A 21,016-nucleotide genomic window follows, 5' to 3' on the forward strand; every position below is an offset into this window, starting at 1 on the left:
CTGTTGTTCTACACGTCACTAGTCATTATAGATGTATCATATTCTTAGCATTGTTGGCTGGATAGCTTCCATGTCCTGTGTTCCATTCTGTGTAAGTTGACTAAACTTGATTCAGTCATATCTAAAAAGTGGTGGTTGTTCAAAACTAATAGAAATGTATTAATATTAAAAGGAAAGTATAACTATTAATGGAAAAAAAATAAGTATGGTGGGGGTGCAGTGGGTCTTACTTTCCACAGCAATGGCCTTAAACTAAAAAAGTTTGAGAACTGCTGAACTGCAGCTGTAAACCAAGAGTGTGTGATATAGCAAAAATATAAAATCACAATAAATCATTATATTTTGTCTTTCTGAAGTTTGATAAGTTGGAACGCAAAAAAGCAACAGTAATGCCTCATTTAAAGAGTTAAAATTATAAATAATTTTGCTCTCTTCACAAAAAAAGCACATTATGACATAACTTATCATAATAATAACGCTAATAATGATAATAATATTGCCCTATAACATGCTACATCCACTGTAAAAATAAAATACATCTATGTTAAAAAAAAATAATAATCGCAATAAACAATTCTTAATTAACTGTAGGCCATTCTTCCAATATAATGGTCAAAGATATACAGAGTTCAAACAGGGTTCAGCAAGTCAGTGTCTAGAACTGAACCTATCCACTTTTATTAACAGTTGAAAACCAAAGGCTTGATAATCAAAACTGGTCTGACAAGCTCATAAAGCAGGAGTGAATCTCTTAAGCATGGTGGTCCAGAATGACCATAATCTTCATGCAAGTATCATGTCAGACGTTGTAACACTTTCCTGTGCGAGAAGAAGAAGGATTTCCTGTGCATCAGCACTTTGAGGGTCTAGGAGGCATTTCACTTTTGCAAAGATGAGGGATGACCACTCAGTGATCATCTTAATGCTCTGGCTACTTTCCATCACATTAAAACATCTCTAGACAACAGCTCTGTGTGTTTTCCCATGACTGTGATGACCCCAAGCTTTTCCTGTTTTAGAGCAGAATCTATGTACTCTGTACTCTGTACATAGATTCTTGTTCTTCTATCTCTCTCGCGCTTTCTCGCTTTCTTGATCTCTTCCTCCCTCTCTCTCTCTCTCTCTCTCTCTCTCGCTCAAACATTTCCTTGAACAAAGAGATAATATCAGTGACATTTCCCTGAAACTATACAGAATTTGCTTTTAATTGCTGTCCTTTCAATACCTTAGAATGATTGTCTCTAAGGCTCTTTAAAATACATTTAAATGTTGCTTTGCACACATTTGAACCAGGTACAAGTAATGGACTCTCTGGATGAACATTAGCATTAGAATAAATACAAATAAGCATAGAAATAAATCAATGATCATATTATTCTTTTGTGCCTGTCATGTGTTAGCTTAGCCACTTTTTGCTGAAGTTTACAACTACTGCTCAAGACCAAGTTTGTCTAATGAGTATTTCTTCCATTGAAATTAGGTATAATGAAATGGCAGGAGTGCTCTGGAATATTACTGTACACAAAACCTTTGCTTGGACTGTCTAGTTTTGTCCACAAACTTAATTTTCAGACACTTTGAGGTCCACTGGTTGGTTATATAAAACATCGTATATATAAGCTTTCCAATAAACGTCTCCATAAGCATTTCATTAAAGTTCCCACATCCAGCAATTGCCTTGTATTTTATTTCCATCCCCTCCCCTACCCAAGTCCCTAAAGTCCACATTTGCCACTTGTTTGGTTTCATGTACCAAAAGTAAATCATAAATAAGTCATAGTTCATATAATAACATAAAATAACAGTAATAACATAGCAAATTACTATGACATAGCGCATAGCATTATGGGATGTGACAACAACTAAGAGTTAAATAGCCTTTAATAAAAAAACATTTTAAGACAATTTAATTTGTGTTGTTTTTTTTTTTCTTCAAAGTGTGTTTATTGAACATCTTAAGCATTAATCCACTATATAATACACGCTTTATTTTTTTGTCATTATTTCAACCCCCCCCACCCAAAACAACCCCCAACTGTTGCACAAATGCAAATATAGATTTGAAAAGATTCATAAAGTATTAGTATTTAAAAAGGAGAGAAGAAAAAAAATAAATTACAAAATATGTACATTACTCCTGTGAGAATGAGATTAGCGAGGGATCCATCTCCCTAATTTGATCCAAAACCGGTTGCCAGATATCAAAAAATTTGTAGGCACAACCTCTTATAGAATACCTTACTTTTTCCATAGTCAAATTGTATAAAAGTTCAATAAACCACATTTTAAAACTTATCTTTCCATTTAAGTAGTATTTGCTTTCGAGCTAAAAGAGTAGTAAAGGCTATAAGGATTTTATTATTTTGATTTAAATGAGAATACTGTGGTGCAATGCCAAATATAGAGATTATGGCATCAGGCTCTATTATTGTCCCCAATATATCAGAGATAAACCTAAATATAGACTTCCAAAAATCTTCAAGTTTTGGCCAAAGCCAAAACATGTGGTACAGAGTTCCAGGCTCAACTTCACATCTATCACAGTGAGGATCTATCTCACGTTTAAATTTCGCCAGTTTTACTTTGGACCAATGCAATCTATGGACCACTTTAAATTGGATCACTCGATGTCTTTGACATATCGAAGATAGATTAATATTTTTCAATATAGATTGCCAGACATCCTCAGTTATTCCTGTAGCCAGGTCCTTTTCCCAATTTGTGTTGTTTTAACAGTTTTTAACATTTTACGCTGGATTGTTTATCAACTAATTAGTGTATTTGCTTATTTACTATCATTGTTTATTGCCTTTGCTAGATTTTTTCGTCATGTCTGTGCAAATTATAAGCAAAGTGAAAATGTCTGGTAAATACATGAAAGATTCAACAAGATTGAAAGAAGATTGAAAAAAATCTTGCATCAGTGTTTTGGAAATGTGAAAGGAGCTCATGTCCTCAGGTCTTGCTCACATTTAGGACAGCCAGATCACAGTGTTATTCAACTTTTGCCAAATTACTATTAGCAAAACAAAGACTACAGTGGAAGATATGAGGGCATGGTTTGAAATTACTCGATGGCATCTGTTTTGAAACTATCAGCATTGCAGCAACAATTGTAAAGTGTTAAATGATAGAATAACTACCATGGGTCATAACAGACAGACAGAAAGATAAGGTTGAGAAGGGACTGAAGAGAGGCCTGGAAAGGATTGAACAAAATGATGTGTAGGAAACAGAAATCAGCCCCACAGTGTCATGAACCATGTTTAAACACTTTGTGTGGTTTGGTCTGCAGCCTTTAACACAGTTCAGCCACATCATCTTTCAAAGTGCTTGAGTAGCTTGGAATGTCAATATAACTTCAGAGGTTCTTGCACTCTTAAAACTGATTCTGTCTGTTACTGGACACATCAGTCAAAATCAAAATGTGTTGAAATATTTCTATATCCAGTTTTGCATACCTTGGGATGAAGGATAAATGATGAATTTAACAGAAAGTATTAAATCAGAAAACAATAGGACAAAAAGTGTTAACATGGTAACACAAGTGAATGCATTGTTATTTTACATATCCCCTTTTAGAGTGTGAGTGAACGGCCCCAGCAAGTCCATATATCTTTTCTGACTACCTTGTCCTGAATACCAGTGTACCATAGGCCTGTGTTTTGTTCCTTTTTTTGTTCTGTACATATTTAAATAAGCTGCACTGTTACAGCAGTGATCTCTCTCGTATTAAGAATGCAGATGTTATGGCTTTATTTCCTGACAGCAGGCTGTAGACAGTCTGCTTTGCTGTCAACATATCAACAGTCCTGTCTCCTAGTTTGATGACAGCTGTCTGAAGTGAGCTGTGCATAGAAGACAAAATGAAAGAGGGCAGCTCAGGTTCTGTAAATAAGCCAGTCAATATAAAGGGTCAGCGAGTGGAGCAAGTCACTTATTTAAATGCTGAGAAACAGAATTTAAAAATGAGCCTTTACACTGGTAAACTAGTAAACTCATAGTGTGGAAACCCATTGGTCAAGCAGAAAATAAACTGTCATTAGTTGCAAACCAGACAAGTAAGGTCACAGGCCATCAGGCCGAAGACTGAAAGTTCTCATGGAAGGGAAAAATGGTAACAGAAATACGGTCGTATTCCATTAGTTAGGAGAATACTTTAAAAACCTGGGCTTAAATAAATTCCTGAGAGAATAAATTCCCCTGGGTGCATTAGTCTGTCTGTGGTGTATTGATTATTTTGTAAATAACCCTTATATCCTTACATTTTTTATCAGTATGTTATTGTTGCTGCTTTTATACATATAAGAAGATAGACTGCATTCTGTTTTGTGTGTGTGATATGATATTTCTGCATGCCAGTGCTGAAGAAAAATGTACAGTTTATGTAAATGAAATGGGCAATAAATTATTCTATTCTATTCTATTCTATTCTATTCTATTCTATTCTATTCTATTCTATTCTAAATGTGTGCATGACACAGCGACATCCCAATAATCTTGTGGACCAGATGACTGAGTGGTCACAGTATACAGTTGTTATTTAACCGTTAGTGTTAATATGGTGCTGTAAATTACTGTGTTAAAGTTCAAAATGTGCTTTTTAACGGTGCAGTACTGTGACTGTTTTAAAAATCGTACAACTTTACCGTGAATGGAGGTGGCTAAACTGCTTTAGTCTGTATATGGGGAGATACATAAATGCATTGGTTTTGGTGACATTACAAGGGCAATGACTGTCTTTGCAGCTTAGTTTCCATATACAGACCATCAAATAGTTTTATTTATACAAAAAAGACAGAAAATCAAGGTTTTCCTTAAGACAAGTACTTAAGATAAATACCTAACCTGCCAGAGGCTGGTGAGTTCTCCTCTTGAATCTAAGCTAAGGCCTCAAAGTCTTGTGTTCTTTTAACTGTATTCTAGTTCTAGTTAAGTGCAATAGTATGCAAAGACAGTGTTTTGATGAGAGCCAAGCAACACAAGCACCACTGCTGCTCACTAACAATGGAGCTCAAGATCAAAGCCCACCTCCTTGATCTTATAAGCAGCAGGAAGTGTCAGAAACATGTGTACTATTCAACAAATTCCCTCCACTTCCCATTGCAATCACAGCGTGAATCAAGTAAAAATAGTTATCTTACTGACTTTTTACTGTGTTTTTGGGAAAGACTCAAACTTCTGGATGAAAACTTACAGAAAGAGAAAAAGAGAGTAATACAATTGTATGCAAAAGTTTAAACACCGGTGATCAAATTACATGTTTTGTTGATTTTCTAAGTGAAAATAAGTAACATCCACTACAGAGAACACACTTAAATATGGCATGGAAATCGGCTTGTCAGGTATTTTAATTAATATAATCAGGTAAATTAGTTTAACCCCTTAAAAGTCTAGGCTTATTACATGATAAGGCTTATTCAGTAACTATAGTGACTGCAGTACAAGTTGTCTGAGCTATTCTCAGGTTAAAGGTGTATGTAATACAACTTTGGGCCCTCTGGTGGCCACTTAAGGGGTTAATTCAAAATATAATTTAAATTTAATTTAAATATGGAGAGAATTTCAAATTAAATTCAAAATATTGAAATTTGAGACTGAACTGAAGGACCCCCAAAAAGGCTGAAATACCATTTTATGTCTACTGTAGAAAGGAGTTAAGCTAAGAGTCAGAAAATTGAAAAGGCATAATTTTGAAGAAAATAAAGTGTAGTTTGAGTAAAGTGTAGTGTCATGAGAGGAATATGTGTGCATGTGTGTTCAATTTAAATAACGGACATTCAGGGAAGGAAGGAGAGGAGAAACATGACAAGGAAGCCCTTGGGGAAAACAGAAGGGAAAATAAACTAAAAAAAGAGAGGAAGTAGAAAAGACTAATCAAACAGACTAAATTTATGAACTGCATCCTGACAATACAGTCCTCAGGGATTCACCTTCTTCAAACAACTGGTCTAACCCTTTCTCCAAAGGATTATAATGTCAGCAACATGGTGCATGCTCAAGATCAACAGATTCTTTTTTGAGCTTCAGTTTGTAGCTATTTATAAATTCACAATGATCACAGCTAGACTGCCTGAACAATATAACACGTTCCATAACTGCACTCATTTAAAAATACTGCTGTTAAATGCTATTACATATCTGGTTTATTGAGTGGAACAAGCAAAAAATGAACTAAGAATCCAAAACATATTTCATTATATTAGGATACAGAATAAAGTCTTTCTTACTGTTTCACTGTATAGGGTTTAAATATTAAAGGGCCTCTATCCTACATTTGAATGTTTTATGTTATTCAATTGAGTTCCATTGTCCTGTAGGCAGTGTCTTGCAACCACTGATGGACAAGAGACTAACACAAACTGTGCAGCAACACACAAGCTACCTTCTCTGATTTTACCTCTACAAGGTGGATCAACAAGGTAGTTGTGTCCAAGAGTAGATATGGATACTGATACTGCTTCAATACCGCACTAGTTTACTTATACTCATAAAAATGCGCTGATACCAACGTCCCGAAAACCAGTTGTGACGCAATCCAAATGAAAAAACGCAGTGAAGGAGGCTCTGCTCACATATGATAACAAGAAAAGGTATAGCTCTGTCATAGTCGGACAAGAAGCTGTGGGTCATTTCAAACATTCTGCCTTGGCAGATTCTCAACAGGAATCCCCATTACAGGTAGGGCAGCTACGTGCATAAAAACGTCGACATTTGCTACCAAAATCTGTCTATGCCGACTTTTCTCTGTTTGACTGAATAGAATAAAAAGATATAAAAGTTAAGAGTGAATTTTTTGTAAAATAGGCTGTAGAGAGACCATATTGTCCTACCGTGTACATCACCACTTGTTTTTAGCTTCAGTGCACAGTGTTAGCTGTGCTGCTGTATCAGTTTATCAGTGTTTCTGCTCAGTACTCGGAGCGCAGTGTGTTATTTTGGAGGATACGTGTTTAGTTGGCACTGTTCATAGAGACAGCTGTCTGTGCAGCATGTTTTCATACACTGTGAGTATATTGTGGTGTCTGTGTAGAAGAAGAAACAGGAAACAAAGCACTTCAAATAAGTGGTCTTTTATATACATGCAGCAGGAGAAACCAACCAGTCAGAAAGAGGCCCACTCTTACCCACTACTGTGCAAGGTAGCGTTAAATAGTGCAGCATAGCTAGCTAATACACTTCATTTAAAATCAGCTAGATTTGAATGATTTAGAAAAATAGAAAGTAACTGTAACTCAAATATAAAAGGTCTTAAGCTTCAACCTGTTAAGTAGCTTTATTTAAAGGCTATATGTTTGCATGTTCAAAATGGGCTGTTTATGCAGCTTAGTTTCCGTACATGGACTGTATGGACTGAGTAGGTAGTTGTATGTTTTGACACTTTTAAATCTTCTGACTCTTTCGTTTCAAAACAGGGAAGAAAATTTGGTGCTACATTGTTTGGGCCCTTTAACTGAGTACAAATCATTTTAGTGATATGAAACATTTCTCATAGAAATATTTCACTCTACAGAACCATTTTCACCATTTGTTAAAATTTCTTCATCATTCATAACATGACTTTAGTCCTTCTTCAGTTATTCTTCAGTTAGTCCTTCTTCTTTATTATTTTTATAATAACACTTTTTTTAAGGTTAGGGAAGGAGGTAAGTATACACAGAAGACACAAGATCAAACATACTGACCACAGTGTGAAACTATAGATGTCTTGGCTTTATTCATGTTTAAGCACAAAATAAATACAGTATACAAAAGGAAGGCAAGCCATTCAAAAGTTAACAAAAGTTAATAATAAATTGATTACATATAATTTACTTTTTTACTTATTTATAAAAAGCAAAATACCTTTTCACCAACTGTCTTAAAATATTCTCACAAATTGTCACAGATACCTCAGAAAGTGCTGAATTAACATAATACACTGTAGCTACTGTAACGGAACATAATATATGGAAGCCACTATAACTGTTAACAGAAAAAAGATCAGCAGTAACGAAAACCATGAAAAAATAGAACAATCTGTTAAATAAAAACATTAAATTCACATTTAAATGCAGAAAATATGTCTAGGTGATCCCTGAATGTCATGGCTGCTAAAAATTAGAGTGGACATAGAGTGACCTCTAGTGCCCCATGTAAGTACAACATATTACGCAGCTGTGGGAATAGGATATTTTTGGCCATTTTGCCAGGCCAGAAATGGATTGCCAGTGGTGACTCACTGATCTATTATAAGGCTTATAAGGCTTATCTATTATAAGCTCGACTTAAGAAAAAGACCTTTTAACCCTTTATGTTTCCTTCACAGTAGAATGTCTTGGAATGCTGCAAAAGTAAAGAAGCTCTTTTTGACTGAGGTTCAGGACTTACTGTCAAATTCCTATTCCTTATTTGATTTGATTGCTAAGGTTGATCACCCACTTAACAAGCAGAGACTCGGGAAACATTTCTCAATCATTAAAAGTAGAAACACTTCTTAATCACCAAAAATAGAGCATTTCAGTTTTAACACTTCTGGTCAAATTGCATGTTTGCAAATTGCAAAGTGAAAAAAGTTAATACATCCTATGTGACCTATGCAGAGGTTATGGCACATTTTATATTTTTTCCAATATGTTAAACTTAACAAATAAAAAGAAATAGTGCAATAAATCTTTTTTTTTTTTTTTTTTTAGAAAAATATATAAGTGTGTTCTGTGTTTCACGTGGAAAATCTACAAAATATCATTTGACTGGGGTATTCAAATGTTCATCAAATGTTTGCATCAACTGTTTGGGATGCCCAGACTTTGGCATATGACTGTATGTAAGAAAGCAGGAATGTTTTGTATTACATTGCAAATCCTGTGTTCTGCAAATGAATTCAAACAGGAACTACAGCATATAATATAACAGGCATTATGATGAAAAATGCCCCCACACCTGCTTTTAGGCAACCAAACCACTCCTTAGGGTTCTTCAAGCAGGAGTAACCTATAAAATATGTGAAAATGTTAAAAGTCTTGTCTCTTCACCTAAATCCACTGCATCAATCAAACCTTAACAGTTTAACACTAATGAGTTTTACAGTCTCTCAATTAGGACATTATACCCCCATTTTCATGAAACAGATTAGATTAGATTTTTAATGGTGAATTACTGTTAACATTGTCATTTAGTCAACAGCTAGGCTTAATCCATGTCTATTAAAACAACTCTATATTGATCTGATCTTTTAATAGTTGATTTCTGTGACTCTAATATGATAATCTCAATAAGCAATAAACAGCTAGTTAGAAATCTGTTCACTCACAAGCCCTTTATACTATTTGCAAATCTGAGAATAACATTAACACCTTTACCTTGTTCTTACAGAAGCCAGGTCCAAAAATCACACCAAGCACAGCGTGTAGGATCTGCACTGTACAAATGATAGCCTGAAGACCGCTGGCAGCCATGACGATAGAAAAGAGAACAATGTTCCACATCACCACACCACGAGGCTCCACACAGGCTGAGGGCCATCGCTCAGGTTTATACAGGTAACTCTTCTCACTACAATAGAATCACACACACATACAGCCGTTTATTCAAAAGCATTAGCAACATTCCAACAGCAACATTCGGTTTTTATTTGTCTGTTGTTTTATTTTTTCTTTAACATTTCTCCACATATATTTGTGTTTATTTACATACAAAAAAGGAAGAAAAAAATGTTCCACTTCTTTTTGCTCCATAAGTCTGCATATGTATACTGCATTGTATATTCTTAACAACACCTGCCTAAAGCAATTATTCAGATATATGCAAAGTCATTCAGAACAGTTTGATGTGAAATGCTTCCTTCTGGAAAAAACCTCAGTCTGAAATCTTCACAGTGGTGGTGGGAATCAGGCAGCTGAAGCATTTAATGCCTCTAAAAGCTACATTACAGAAAGTTATTACATGAAATGGTTGTCAATACATTGAGAAATTGTTTCATAATAGTTTTCATGTTAGCTTTTGGGCTAAAATGTATGTTTGCTCCATTCATGTTGAAAGGGAGGCTCCTGCAGGGCGTTTTAAAACAAAATAGTACCCAAAGTAAGCGTTTTTGTTTCCATTTATATTTTTTGTTTACTGTAACCAGCATTACATATGATAACCTGGCATATATAGGTTCACTCGGGTTTTGGAAAATAAAAGGCATTCACTTGTGCTGTAGACGTTGAATCCCTGGTTCCTACTACCACCATTGTAACAACAACAACAATAAAAAATGTGAGCACTATCAAAAAAGTTTCACTCTGATTATCTTTGTGCACAAGAACTGAATTATGCATATATTTGAATCACTGGTCAAATTCTATGTTAGGCTTTGAGAGCCTTTGTGTATTATCATCAATCATAAATCCTTGCGGGTTCTCTGGGTACTTTGAACCCGTTTGGGGTCCACTGTTTGCACAAGTGACCACTAGATGAGTAAATAGTTGTGTGTGAAAATATTTTTTAACCTCATTTCATAACGCCAGGTTCCAGCTGTGAATCATTGTGTATTCATTTCAGGATGAATGGATTAATATAAATGGTCCAAATGTACTTATTTATAATAAATAAATAAATTATAAATATAAATAAACCCATTAACTTTAACACTAAAGTTAAAGTTGACCAATTTTCTTTTTCCTATCAAGCTACCATTTCAGAAATATAAAGTTATAACAGCCACTGAATGTAAATATAAATGTAATTGTGATGGAAATGCTCTTTGTGCAGGAAAGCCAGAACCATACAATTGATTTCAGAACAAATGTTAGACTAACAGCTGTGTGGACAGCTGTTTTAGACAAATAGTATGCAAAGCTTGCACATGCCTGACTATATTGCTTGTCATGGTACAAAAATAAGATGTTTATTTGTGTCTTTCAGGCTTAGGGGCCAGCATGAGCTTTTACCTTGCATGTGACATTTCCCAATATCTATGTCACACTCACATGCCTGACTATGTTGCTTGTCATGGTACAAGAATAAGACGTTTATTTGTGTCTTTCAGGCTTAGGGGCCAGCATGAGCTTTTACCTTGCATGTGACATTTCCCAATATTGTTAACTTTCTTTTTTTTTAATATTTAATGAAATAAATCTTAAAAACCACTTTGTCATCTATGTATACTTCCCTGTACTATTTTGAGACTTATGAGAGTTGAGTCACTTACTCCATATTCTGGCGTTTCAAAGGCCTTTCCCATTCTAGACCCTCCGTTCCATTGTGCAGACACAGCGGACCATTGTTTAGTCCATTCTCATTGATCAAAAAGCACAAGCCAGCCGCACACGCAGCCACACACGAGTAAGCAGTCCGACACAGCATCTGGGAAAAAGAAACTCTCAAGTCAGGATTTTTTGTTGAGACATGCTATTTGAATCCTGTACACTAGAATGAAAAAGGGTCTGTCAAGTTAGCATACCTGTTGTATACTCTTAGCAAAAAGGGTTCTATATAGTACCTAGAAAGGTTCTAAGACTTGCAACATTAGCAGATCATGTTTGATGCTATATAGAACATTTGATGCTACGTTATATGCTACCTTATATTTCCAAAAGTATTCACTTGCAACCCATTCTTTCACAAATGTTTGTAGAAGCAGTCTGCAGGCCTAGGTGCTTGGTTTTATACACCTGTGGCCATGGAAGTGATTGGAACACATGAATTCAATGATTTGGATGGGTGACTGAATACTTTTATATTTTATATATGTTTTATAGTTAACCACTGCCTTTTAAGGAACCCTTAAAATACTTTTTCTAAGATGTGAACTGACATATTACATCAGGAGTGCACAACTCTGGTCCTTGAGGGCCACTGTCCAGCAGTTTGTAGTTTCCCTATTCAAACACACCAATTAATTCCGGCAATTTACAGATGAGTTGAATCAGGTGTATATGAGCAGGAAAATCACCAAACTGTACTGCACACCAGCCCTCCAGGACTGGGGTTATGCATCCCTGCATTACATTGACATTATAATACTAAGCATAATAATGCTATACTGAATATAACATAGCTTATACTTTTCATGTATTTTATTCATGAGGTCCACTTAAGCGGTTGAATGTCCCAAAAACAGCCGCAACTCATTTTCACATGATTATGTTCTAACCTCTTTATCTCTTAAGATTGCACATGCTGTATTTTATAGTGCCTTTAAGACTGATATATGTAAATGAGCTAAATTCTGATTGGCTGTCTTGTACTGTGTATCTCATTCAAAAAAACAGTAAAGGCTGCAACACTGCTTATAACTTCAGTGGGAATGGGTGGGGTAAATGGCTCTAGGCTATAGGCTAACAGTATGGAGACTTATGCCATTAGAAATGTGAATTTAAATGCAAAAATCTTCATTTGAATGCTATTATTTTTAATCTTATACAATCTAAAATTGAATTCTAGACTGAAATTGCATTTTAAGGTCTATAAGAGAACAATACAAATCTGAAACTGGATTTTACGGTTGATGATGTACGATTGCAAGCCTAAAATTTTGTTTCTAAAACATTTTCCCACCAATTCACATTTTCAGATTCACTTTCAAAATAACATCCAGGTGTCTTGCAGGCAAAAGCAATTGAATGCTGAATCCCTTGCCCGTTCCCTCCTTCCCCCACCTACATTTTATGTACACTCACTGGTCATTTTATCAGGAACACCATCTGTTTCTTCTGTTCATCATCCCCTTCCCCCATATCCCATCCATCAATGGAAAGGAACCAAAAAAGGACCAGATATTATTTGGGTGATGTTCCACTCTCAGCGCAGTAGTGACACTGAAATAGCAGTGGTATGTGTGTAGTAGGTACATCAGTGTTGCAGGGTTTGATAGGCATGTCTCTAGAAGCATGAACAAAATACACTGATGTTACATTTTACACTTGTGGCCAGTGTTAAAAAAATATTGCTTTGTCGGCCATTCCGCACCACTTCTGCTATTAAACAAGCATTATATACCTGGCACTGAAAAGATCTGGTGTTTGACTGCTTTTGCCTTCAAGACACCCAGATATTTTAAGTAAAACTGAAAAAGTGAATAAATAGCAACACTGAAACTTTTTAGAAACTGAATATTCAACATCATCAAGTGCTCTCTTACAAACATTATATTTCAATTTAGTTGAAAATTCAAATTTTTGCATTTAAATTCAAATTCCTAATGACATGAATCTAACTCCATAGAATAGATGTATATATGTAAATGTGTTGGGTTTCATGACATCACAAAAGTAATGAAACAAAATCAGGCTGTTTTGGTAACTTGGACCTGGGAGTGAATGCCCTTAGTTTTATCCTTAACAATAGCATTTTCATTCCACAAAAGTGAGGAAAATGTAGTTTTCTATGAAATAGTGTCTTTAGTATGTATTTAACACTTTATTAGATGTATGTTGAAAATTATGTGCATTGTGACATTATATTAAGTTCAGTTCCACTAGATGTAACTGCAGTGTAGTAAGTGGAGTTTTTAATACTCACATCAGTTCTGAAAAGACAGCATCCTTCTTTTGTATGGCTTGATGCAAATCCACGAGCAGCCACAAGCACCTGACAGAACACATGCACATGCATACAGTCTGGTTGCAAGTACCCAACAACCAAGAGGCAAACCGTTCACATGACAAAACATGTCATGAAACAAACAAGCCACAGATGACTATCTGGTCAAAGTGTGATGTTATGAAAAAAAGGCGGTTTTGTAGCATGTCCATATTTGGCTGTATCAGAGGTTCAAAGGGGATCTTGACATACTTAGAAAGAACCATCTATCAGCATTAAGGAACCAAAACATGACAGAAATAAACAAATGCATAATGCACCTGATCATGCAGACATGCGCGTTCAATTTTACAGATACCATATTCAGCACAAAAAGAAGTCTACTGTTGTCAAATAAAAGAGGAAATGATCTCTAAATAATTTAACCCCACATATTCACTGCTGCTAAACTACAATAAACATGTCATAATAATAACAAATAATAACACCTACGAAATCTAAACTGTTTCAGTCTTATTCTTATTTGGGATGCATAATGATATTGGAATTATATTGGTGTCATTTGCTTTAAAACTTTGATAATATACTTGTTGTACTTGAGGAAAGCACAGTTTCGGCTACTATGTATATATAAAATACACCTACATTTTATTTATTTTTAAAATTTTTACAAATATACAAACATAAAACACTATCACCCTGACATAATCAAAGTGCAATACTTACCACAAAGCCAGTGAGCCATATCCCTGTGCACCATACAGCCTCTCGAGTCACATGACCTTCGGCCAGGTAGCGGTAATCCAGGTCGGGGAACAGCAGCAGCAAATTGGCCAGAGTGCTCACAACTGCTATAGGAACCATGGCCAGAGCCAGAAACCTTGAACAGCGGATAGAATACATCTGGACAGTCCCGTGAACCTGGAAATTAACAGTCATACATCAAACTTACAAAACTTCTCAGCTATGAGTCCATCTGCAATAAAGCTTCACCAGCTGCTCAGTTTAAGATACCCACACTGTTGGATTATGGTCAGCTCTCAAGCTGTACAGTGACATTATATTCATAATTACTCGAAAGAAACAACCTCCAGGTATATTTTACTCTACTGATCTCAAAAGAAAATCAGTTCTAAATTTTCATTTGACAGTTCCTGTTTTATAAGACCTCTTAATGGATTTCAGTTGGGTTGTTGACTCATTCACACCAGACCAAAAGTGATTAATTTACTATATTTATTCTTCACAAAAACATGTAACAGTAACCATTTGAATAGAATTATATGCAACTCAAATGTTTTTAGATTATGTAATTTGTTACACAGGTTTTCTGTGGTTTTGTTCAAAATAGTCCCATATGACCAAAGAAGTCTGAGTGAGAAAAGTGGCAACTGTTATTTTTCTATAAGGACTGACTGATTTGAAACATTTCTTCAGATATGTGCACAGATGAACTCAGAGAACATAAGACCAAAGGAAATTTTAAATATGGATCACCCTTTATTCTGATGGTGTCCTATAGATTTAAATATAGATATTTAAATTATTCCCAAAATTTTGATAAAGCTTTGATTATCAACAACATTATGGTTAGTTTTAGGTTTAGATATAGGTGTAGATTTGAAGCTAAGGTTAGGTTTAGGGTTAGGGTTAGGGTTAGATTTAATACAATATATCACACTCAAACTCAAGTTCATGTAATAGATATTTAGGCAAATGTTAGTTAAAAGTTTAAAATTAGTTTAAAATTATTTTTCTTTTTACCGACTTTTATTTTGAGTTTGTGTTTGTTATTATTATATATTATAATATATATATATATATATATAATTATATATTAAGTATTTGTTATTATTATTATTATTATTATTATTATATGAATTGCTTTGCCTTTGAATCCAACATAGAGAAATACAGAGAAACAAAAAGTCTTTACCTGTGTCAGAGGAATTGAGTGATGTGTGTTTGTCAAGAGGTCTGCTGTGGTATCTCCAGAGGGTTGTGAAAGCAGATGGGGTAAAGAGGCGTCCTAAGTAGCTCTGCTGAGGAAACAGGCTTTTATTGGTCATATACAGCCTTTCTTCCTCTATTGTTCTGACACACACACACACACACACCCACACACCCACACACACACACACACACACACACACTTTTAAGGACACATTTTAATGTGTGGTATATCACTGTATGTATGGCCATGGTACATGTGCATATTTTATTATTATCACTTACTGAAATATATACCATCATCTTCCATACATGTATGTATATCCAGATGGTACGTGATGCTTTTTGCAAAAACAAAGGACATCAGTCCAATTTGGATTTACTCAAAACAAAACTCTATAAAAGAGGTGTGTAGGAAAGAAGAAGTATCTAAAGCTGTGGGTGAAGTGACTTACAGCATATTAAATGAAACTAGAAGTTTGTATCATCAGCTTAAATGAAATGCTGGAATATTTTGAATATTTATCTTTCCTACACATACACTTACATAGAAACAGACATACATCCTTCATCAAACATTTCTGTTTTAACCAGCTTCAAATATGTGGTCATTTAAAATTAATCAAAAACAAAACACAGACTCTAAATCATGCACAGAAGAACGGTCACAAGAAAAACTGACATAAATAAATCTCTGATGTCATAAATCTGACATTTCTCTGAAATTCAACAGTATGCATAGGAGTTTATTCCCTGTTGATGTAAGAACAGCTTCTAGTCTTCTGGGAAGGCTTTACACTAAATGTTGGAACATTGCTGTGAGGATCTCATAGTGGACGTGTTGGATGCAAGGGAAATGGTCAATTGGACTTGGTACTGAATAGCACACGGCACCTTCAGAGGTCTTGTAGAGTCCATGCCTCAGCAAGTAGGAGCTGTTTTGGTGGCATGCAGAAGACTAACAGAATGTTAGGCAGGTGGTCATAATCTTTTGGCTCCTATGTGTATATCTGTTCAGCATTCAGCAGCTTAGCCCCGCTCGTCACATTGAAATTATAAGGAGTATGTGAGCTTAGCTTTTAGAATCAGATACGAAACGGCAGCCAATCAGGCCAGAGATTAGTTACAAACACATATCAGTCTTAAAGGCATAATAAGAAAAAATGCCCTGTTTAATTGTAAAGATTAAGAGACCTTTATTAGTCCCAAAATGGGGAAATTTCACCTCTGCATTTTACCCATCCATGCAGTGAAACAATACATACAAACTAGTGAGCACACATACTGAGGGGGCAGAGAGCACACTTGCCCGGAGTGGTGGCCAGCCCTATCCACAGCGCCCAGCGGGCAGTTGGGGTTAGGTGCCTTGCTCAAGGACACAACTCACTCGGTTTCCTAACCTCCAGCCCATGAGGGATAGACAGTTTAGAAAATTATCATGTAATGTGAATTATAACTGTTCTCAGTACATAACACCACACAAAAATGATACATGTACCTCAAAAAGAAAGATAATATATAAGACAATGTAGGATATGAGCCCTTAAAAATGAGAATTCTACTGATTTCAAAATGTCTGCAAAAGTCAATGGCTGAGATAAATGACAGAAGTTATTCAGAGTGGTCTGATGTGAAATGGCTCATTATAGAGAAATGTACTGACTTTCTTCACAGTGGCGATGACAAGAATCAGAGGGCTGCAAATATATAAAAAAGGTTAAACTCCTCTGAAAGTTCCTCGATTTCCATGCAGAAAATGTCAGTCACTATGACATGTCACAGCTGGTGCAAACATAAGGTCACACCATCATCCATTTCCTAACTGCACTTCTGCTAAAGTAACAGGATGATCAGGTGTGTTATAGCAGGGAAAACATTCTCACCCACGGAAGGGGTTTCCAGCATTGAAGCTGGTATTGAGCGGCCTTCTTGATCATGAATAATTTCTCATAGAACAGTAAACAAACCATCAGACATTCAACATACACATCATCACATGTACGATTTTCATACCATTTATTCACTTCTGACTTTATGGTGTAGTCTCTTTTAAAGATTATTTCCTGTTTTGTTCAAATCAGTCTACAAATGTCCTGTACTTCTGCATTTAGCTGATTTAATAAGCATTTTACAGAAGTCAGCTTTATTAATCAATTTCCTCATAAGAACTGTGCACACTATGTAGTCTACTGTTATTGCATATATCTCCATTTTTGGCATTTTTTACTTCTTGACATAGTTTGAAAGTATCTGCAAAATCAGTAAATGCTGTATTAAATGACTTTTGCTATTCTAATATTTCCTCTAGCCTCTCCTTGGATCACCACCTTATCGTGGTGGAGGGGTTTGCGTGCTTGAATGATCTCAGGAGCTATGTTGTCTGGAGCAAAAGCTCCTGGTAGGGTCTCCCATGGCAAACTGGTCCTAGGTGACAGGTCAGACAAAGTGTGATCCATAATAACCCCTATGAAGACACAAAAACAGGACTTGTGTACCCTGCCCGGAACAGGGTTACCGGGGCCCCACCCTGGAGCCAGGCCTGGGGGAGGGGCTCGCCAGCGAGCGTCTGGTGGCCGGGCATTTACTCATGGTGCCCGGCCGGGCCCAGCCCGAAGGAGTTACATGAGTCCCTCCTCCCATCGACCCACCACCAATGGGAGGGGCAGTAGTAGGGGTTCGGTGCGTTGTGGATCGGGCAGTGTCCGAAGGCATGGGCCTTGGTGTTCTGATCCTCGGTTGCTGAAACTGGCTTTTGGAACTTGGAACGTTACCTCACTGGCGGGGAAGGAGCCTGAGTTGGTGCGCGAGGTTGAGAGATACCGGCTAGATATAGTCGGGCTCACCTCAACACACAGCTTGGGCTCTGGGTCCAATCTCCTTGAGAGGGGCTGGACTTTATTCTTTTCTGGAGTTGCCCATGGTGAGAGGCGGCGGGCAGGTGTGGGCTTTCTCATAGCCCCTCGACTCAGTGCCTGTTTGTTGGGGTTTTCTCCGGTGGACGAGAGGGTAGCTTCCCTACGCCTTCGGGTTGGGGAACAGGTCCTGACTGTTGTCTGTGCTTATGCACCGAACAGCAGTTCAGAGTACCCAGCCTTCTTAGAGTCCTTGGGAAGGGTGCTTGAAAGTGCTCCTCCTGGAGACTCTATTGTCCTACTGGGGGACTTCTACGCTCACGTGGGCAATGACAGTGAGACCTGGAGGGGTGTGATTGGGAGGAATGGCCTCTCTGATCTGAACCCGAGTGGTGTTCAGTTTTTGGACTTCTGCGCAAACCACAGTTTGTCCATCACGAACACCATGTTTGAACACAAGGATGTCCATAAGTGCACATGGCACCAGGACACCCTAGGCCGCAGTTAAATGATTGACTTTGTAGTCGTGTCATCAGACTTGCGGCCATGTGTTTTGGACACTCGGGTAAAGAGAGGAGCTGAGCTGTCAACTGATCACCACCTGGTGGTGAGTTGGATCAGGTGGTGGGGGAAGATGCCGGTCAGACCAGGCAAGTCCAAACACATAGTGAGGGTTTGCTGGGAACGTCTAGCAGAAGAACCTGTTAGATTGATCTTCAACTCACACCTCCGTCAGAACTTTGACCAGATATCGGGGGAGGTGGGGGACATTGACTCAGAATGGGCCATGTTCCGTTCCTCCATTGCTGAAGCGGCTGACTGTAGCTGTGGCCGAAGGTAGTTGGTGCCTGTCGGGGCAATCCTCGAACCCGGTGGTGGACACCCTAGGTGAGAGATGCCGTCAAGCTGAAGAAGGAGTCCTACCGGGCATGGTTGGTCTGTGGGACACCACAGGCAGCTGGCAGGTATCGACAGGCCAAGCGATCTGCGGCTTCAGTTGTTGCCAAGGCAAAAACCCGTGTATGGGAGGAGTTTGGTGAGGCCTTGGAAACTGACTTTAAGTCGGCTCCGAAAAGATTCTGGCAAACCGTCAGGCGACTCAGAAGGGGAAAGCAGTGTGCCACTGGCACTGTATATAGTGGAGAAGGTGTGCTGCTGACTTCGACTGAAGACGTCATTGGGCGGTGGAAGGAATACTTTGAGGACCTTCTCAATCCCACCGACACGTTCTCCAGTGAGGAGGCTGAGTCCTGGGACATGGGAATAGGCTTGTCCATTACTGAGGCCGAAGTCGCTAAGGTAGTTAAGAAGCTCCTTGGTGGCAAGGCTCCAGGGGTGGATGAGATCCGCCCTGAGTTCCTCAAGGCTCTGGATGTTGTGGGGCTGTCTTGGCTGACACGCCTTTTCAACATTGCGTGGACATCGGGGGCGGTGCCACTGGATTGGCAGACTGGGGTGGTGGTGCCTCTTTTTAAAAAAGGGGACCGGAGGGTGTGTTCCAACTACAGGGGAATCACACTCCTCAGCCTCCCTGGCAAGGTCTATGCAGGGGTACTGGAGAAGAGAGTCCAGCTTATAGTCGAACCTCGGATCCAGGAGGAACAGTGCAGGTTCCGCCCTGGTCGTGGAACACTGGACCAACTCTTCACCCTCTCCAGGATTCTGGAGGGTTCATGGGAGTTTGCCCAACCAGTCCACATGTGCTTTGTGGATCTGGAGAAGGCATTCGACTGTGTTCCCCAGGGTATTCTGTGGGAGGTGCTTCGGGAGTACGGGGTACATGGCTCTTTGCTACGAGCCATTCAGGCCCTGTACAAACAAAGCTGGAGTTTGGTTCGCATAGCCGGCAGTAAGTCAGACTCGTTCCCAGTGAGAGTTGGACTCCGTCAGGGCTGCCCTTTGTCACCGATTCTATTCATAATTTTTATGGATAGAATTTCTAGGTCCAGTCAAGGGATGGAGGGTGTCCGGTTTGGTGACCTCAGGGTCACATCACTGCTGTTTGCAGATGATGTGGTCCTATTGGGGACATCAGGCCGCGAACTTCAGCTTTCACTGGATCGGTTTGCAGCCGAGTGTGAAGCGGCTGGGATGAGAATCAGTACCTCTAAATCCGAGACCATGGTTCTCAGGCGGAAAAGGGTGGAGAGCCCTCTCTGGGTCGGGGATAGGCTCTTGCCTCAAGTGGAGGAGTTCAAGTATCTCGGGGTCTTGTTCACGAGTGATGGTACAAGGGAGCGGGAGATTGACAGGCGGATTGGTGCTGGGTCAGCAGTAATGCGGGTTCTTTACCGGTCTGTTGTGGTAAAGAAAGAGCTGAGCCATAAGGCAAGGCTCTCGATTTACCGGTCGATCTACGTTCCCACCCTCACCTATGGTCATGAGCTTTGGGTAATGACCGAAAGAATAAGATCGCGAATACAAGCGGCCGAAATGAGTTTCCTTCGCAGGGTGTCTGGACTCTCCCTTAGAGATAGGGTGAGAAGTTCAGTCATCCGGGAGGGACTCGGAGTAGAGCCGCTGCTTCTTCACGTCGAGAGGAGCCAGCTGAGGTGGTTCGGGCATCTGGTTAGGATGCCTCCTGGACGCCTCCCTCGGGAGGTGTCACAGGCGAGTCCACCTGGGAGGAGACCCTGGGGAAGACCCAGGACACGCTGGCTATATCGCCCAGCTGGCCTGGGAGCGCCTCGGAATCCCCCTTGGAGAGC

The 21,016-nt window shown here is 38.4% G+C and overlaps 1 protein-coding gene across 1 annotated transcript; it reads right to left on the minus strand.

Moving 5' to 3' along the window:
• Positions 1 to 8,694: 8,694 nt before the first annotated feature.
• LOC108426898 (transmembrane 4 L6 family member 19) lies at positions 8,695 to 15,518 on the minus strand. The gene is made up of 6 exons (XM_017696708.2): positions 15,443 to 15,518; positions 14,233 to 14,427; positions 13,486 to 13,554; positions 11,174 to 11,328; positions 9,342 to 9,534; positions 8,695 to 8,973 (listed from the first exon to the last, which is right to left on the minus strand). The coding sequence occupies exons 2-6, from the start codon at positions 14,407 to 14,409 to the stop codon at positions 8,959 to 8,961; spliced, it is 609 nt and encodes a 202-aa protein (XP_017552197.1). The 5' UTR covers positions 14,410 to 14,427; positions 15,443 to 15,518; the 3' UTR covers positions 8,695 to 8,958.
• Between the last annotated feature and the right edge of the window lie 5,498 nt (positions 15,519 to 21,016).

This window comes from Pygocentrus nattereri, chromosome 17 (assembly GCF_015220715.1).
Source record: "Pygocentrus nattereri isolate fPygNat1 chromosome 17, fPygNat1.pri, whole genome shotgun sequence".
NCBI lineage: Eukaryota > Metazoa > Chordata > Actinopteri > Characiformes > Serrasalmidae > Pygocentrus > Pygocentrus nattereri.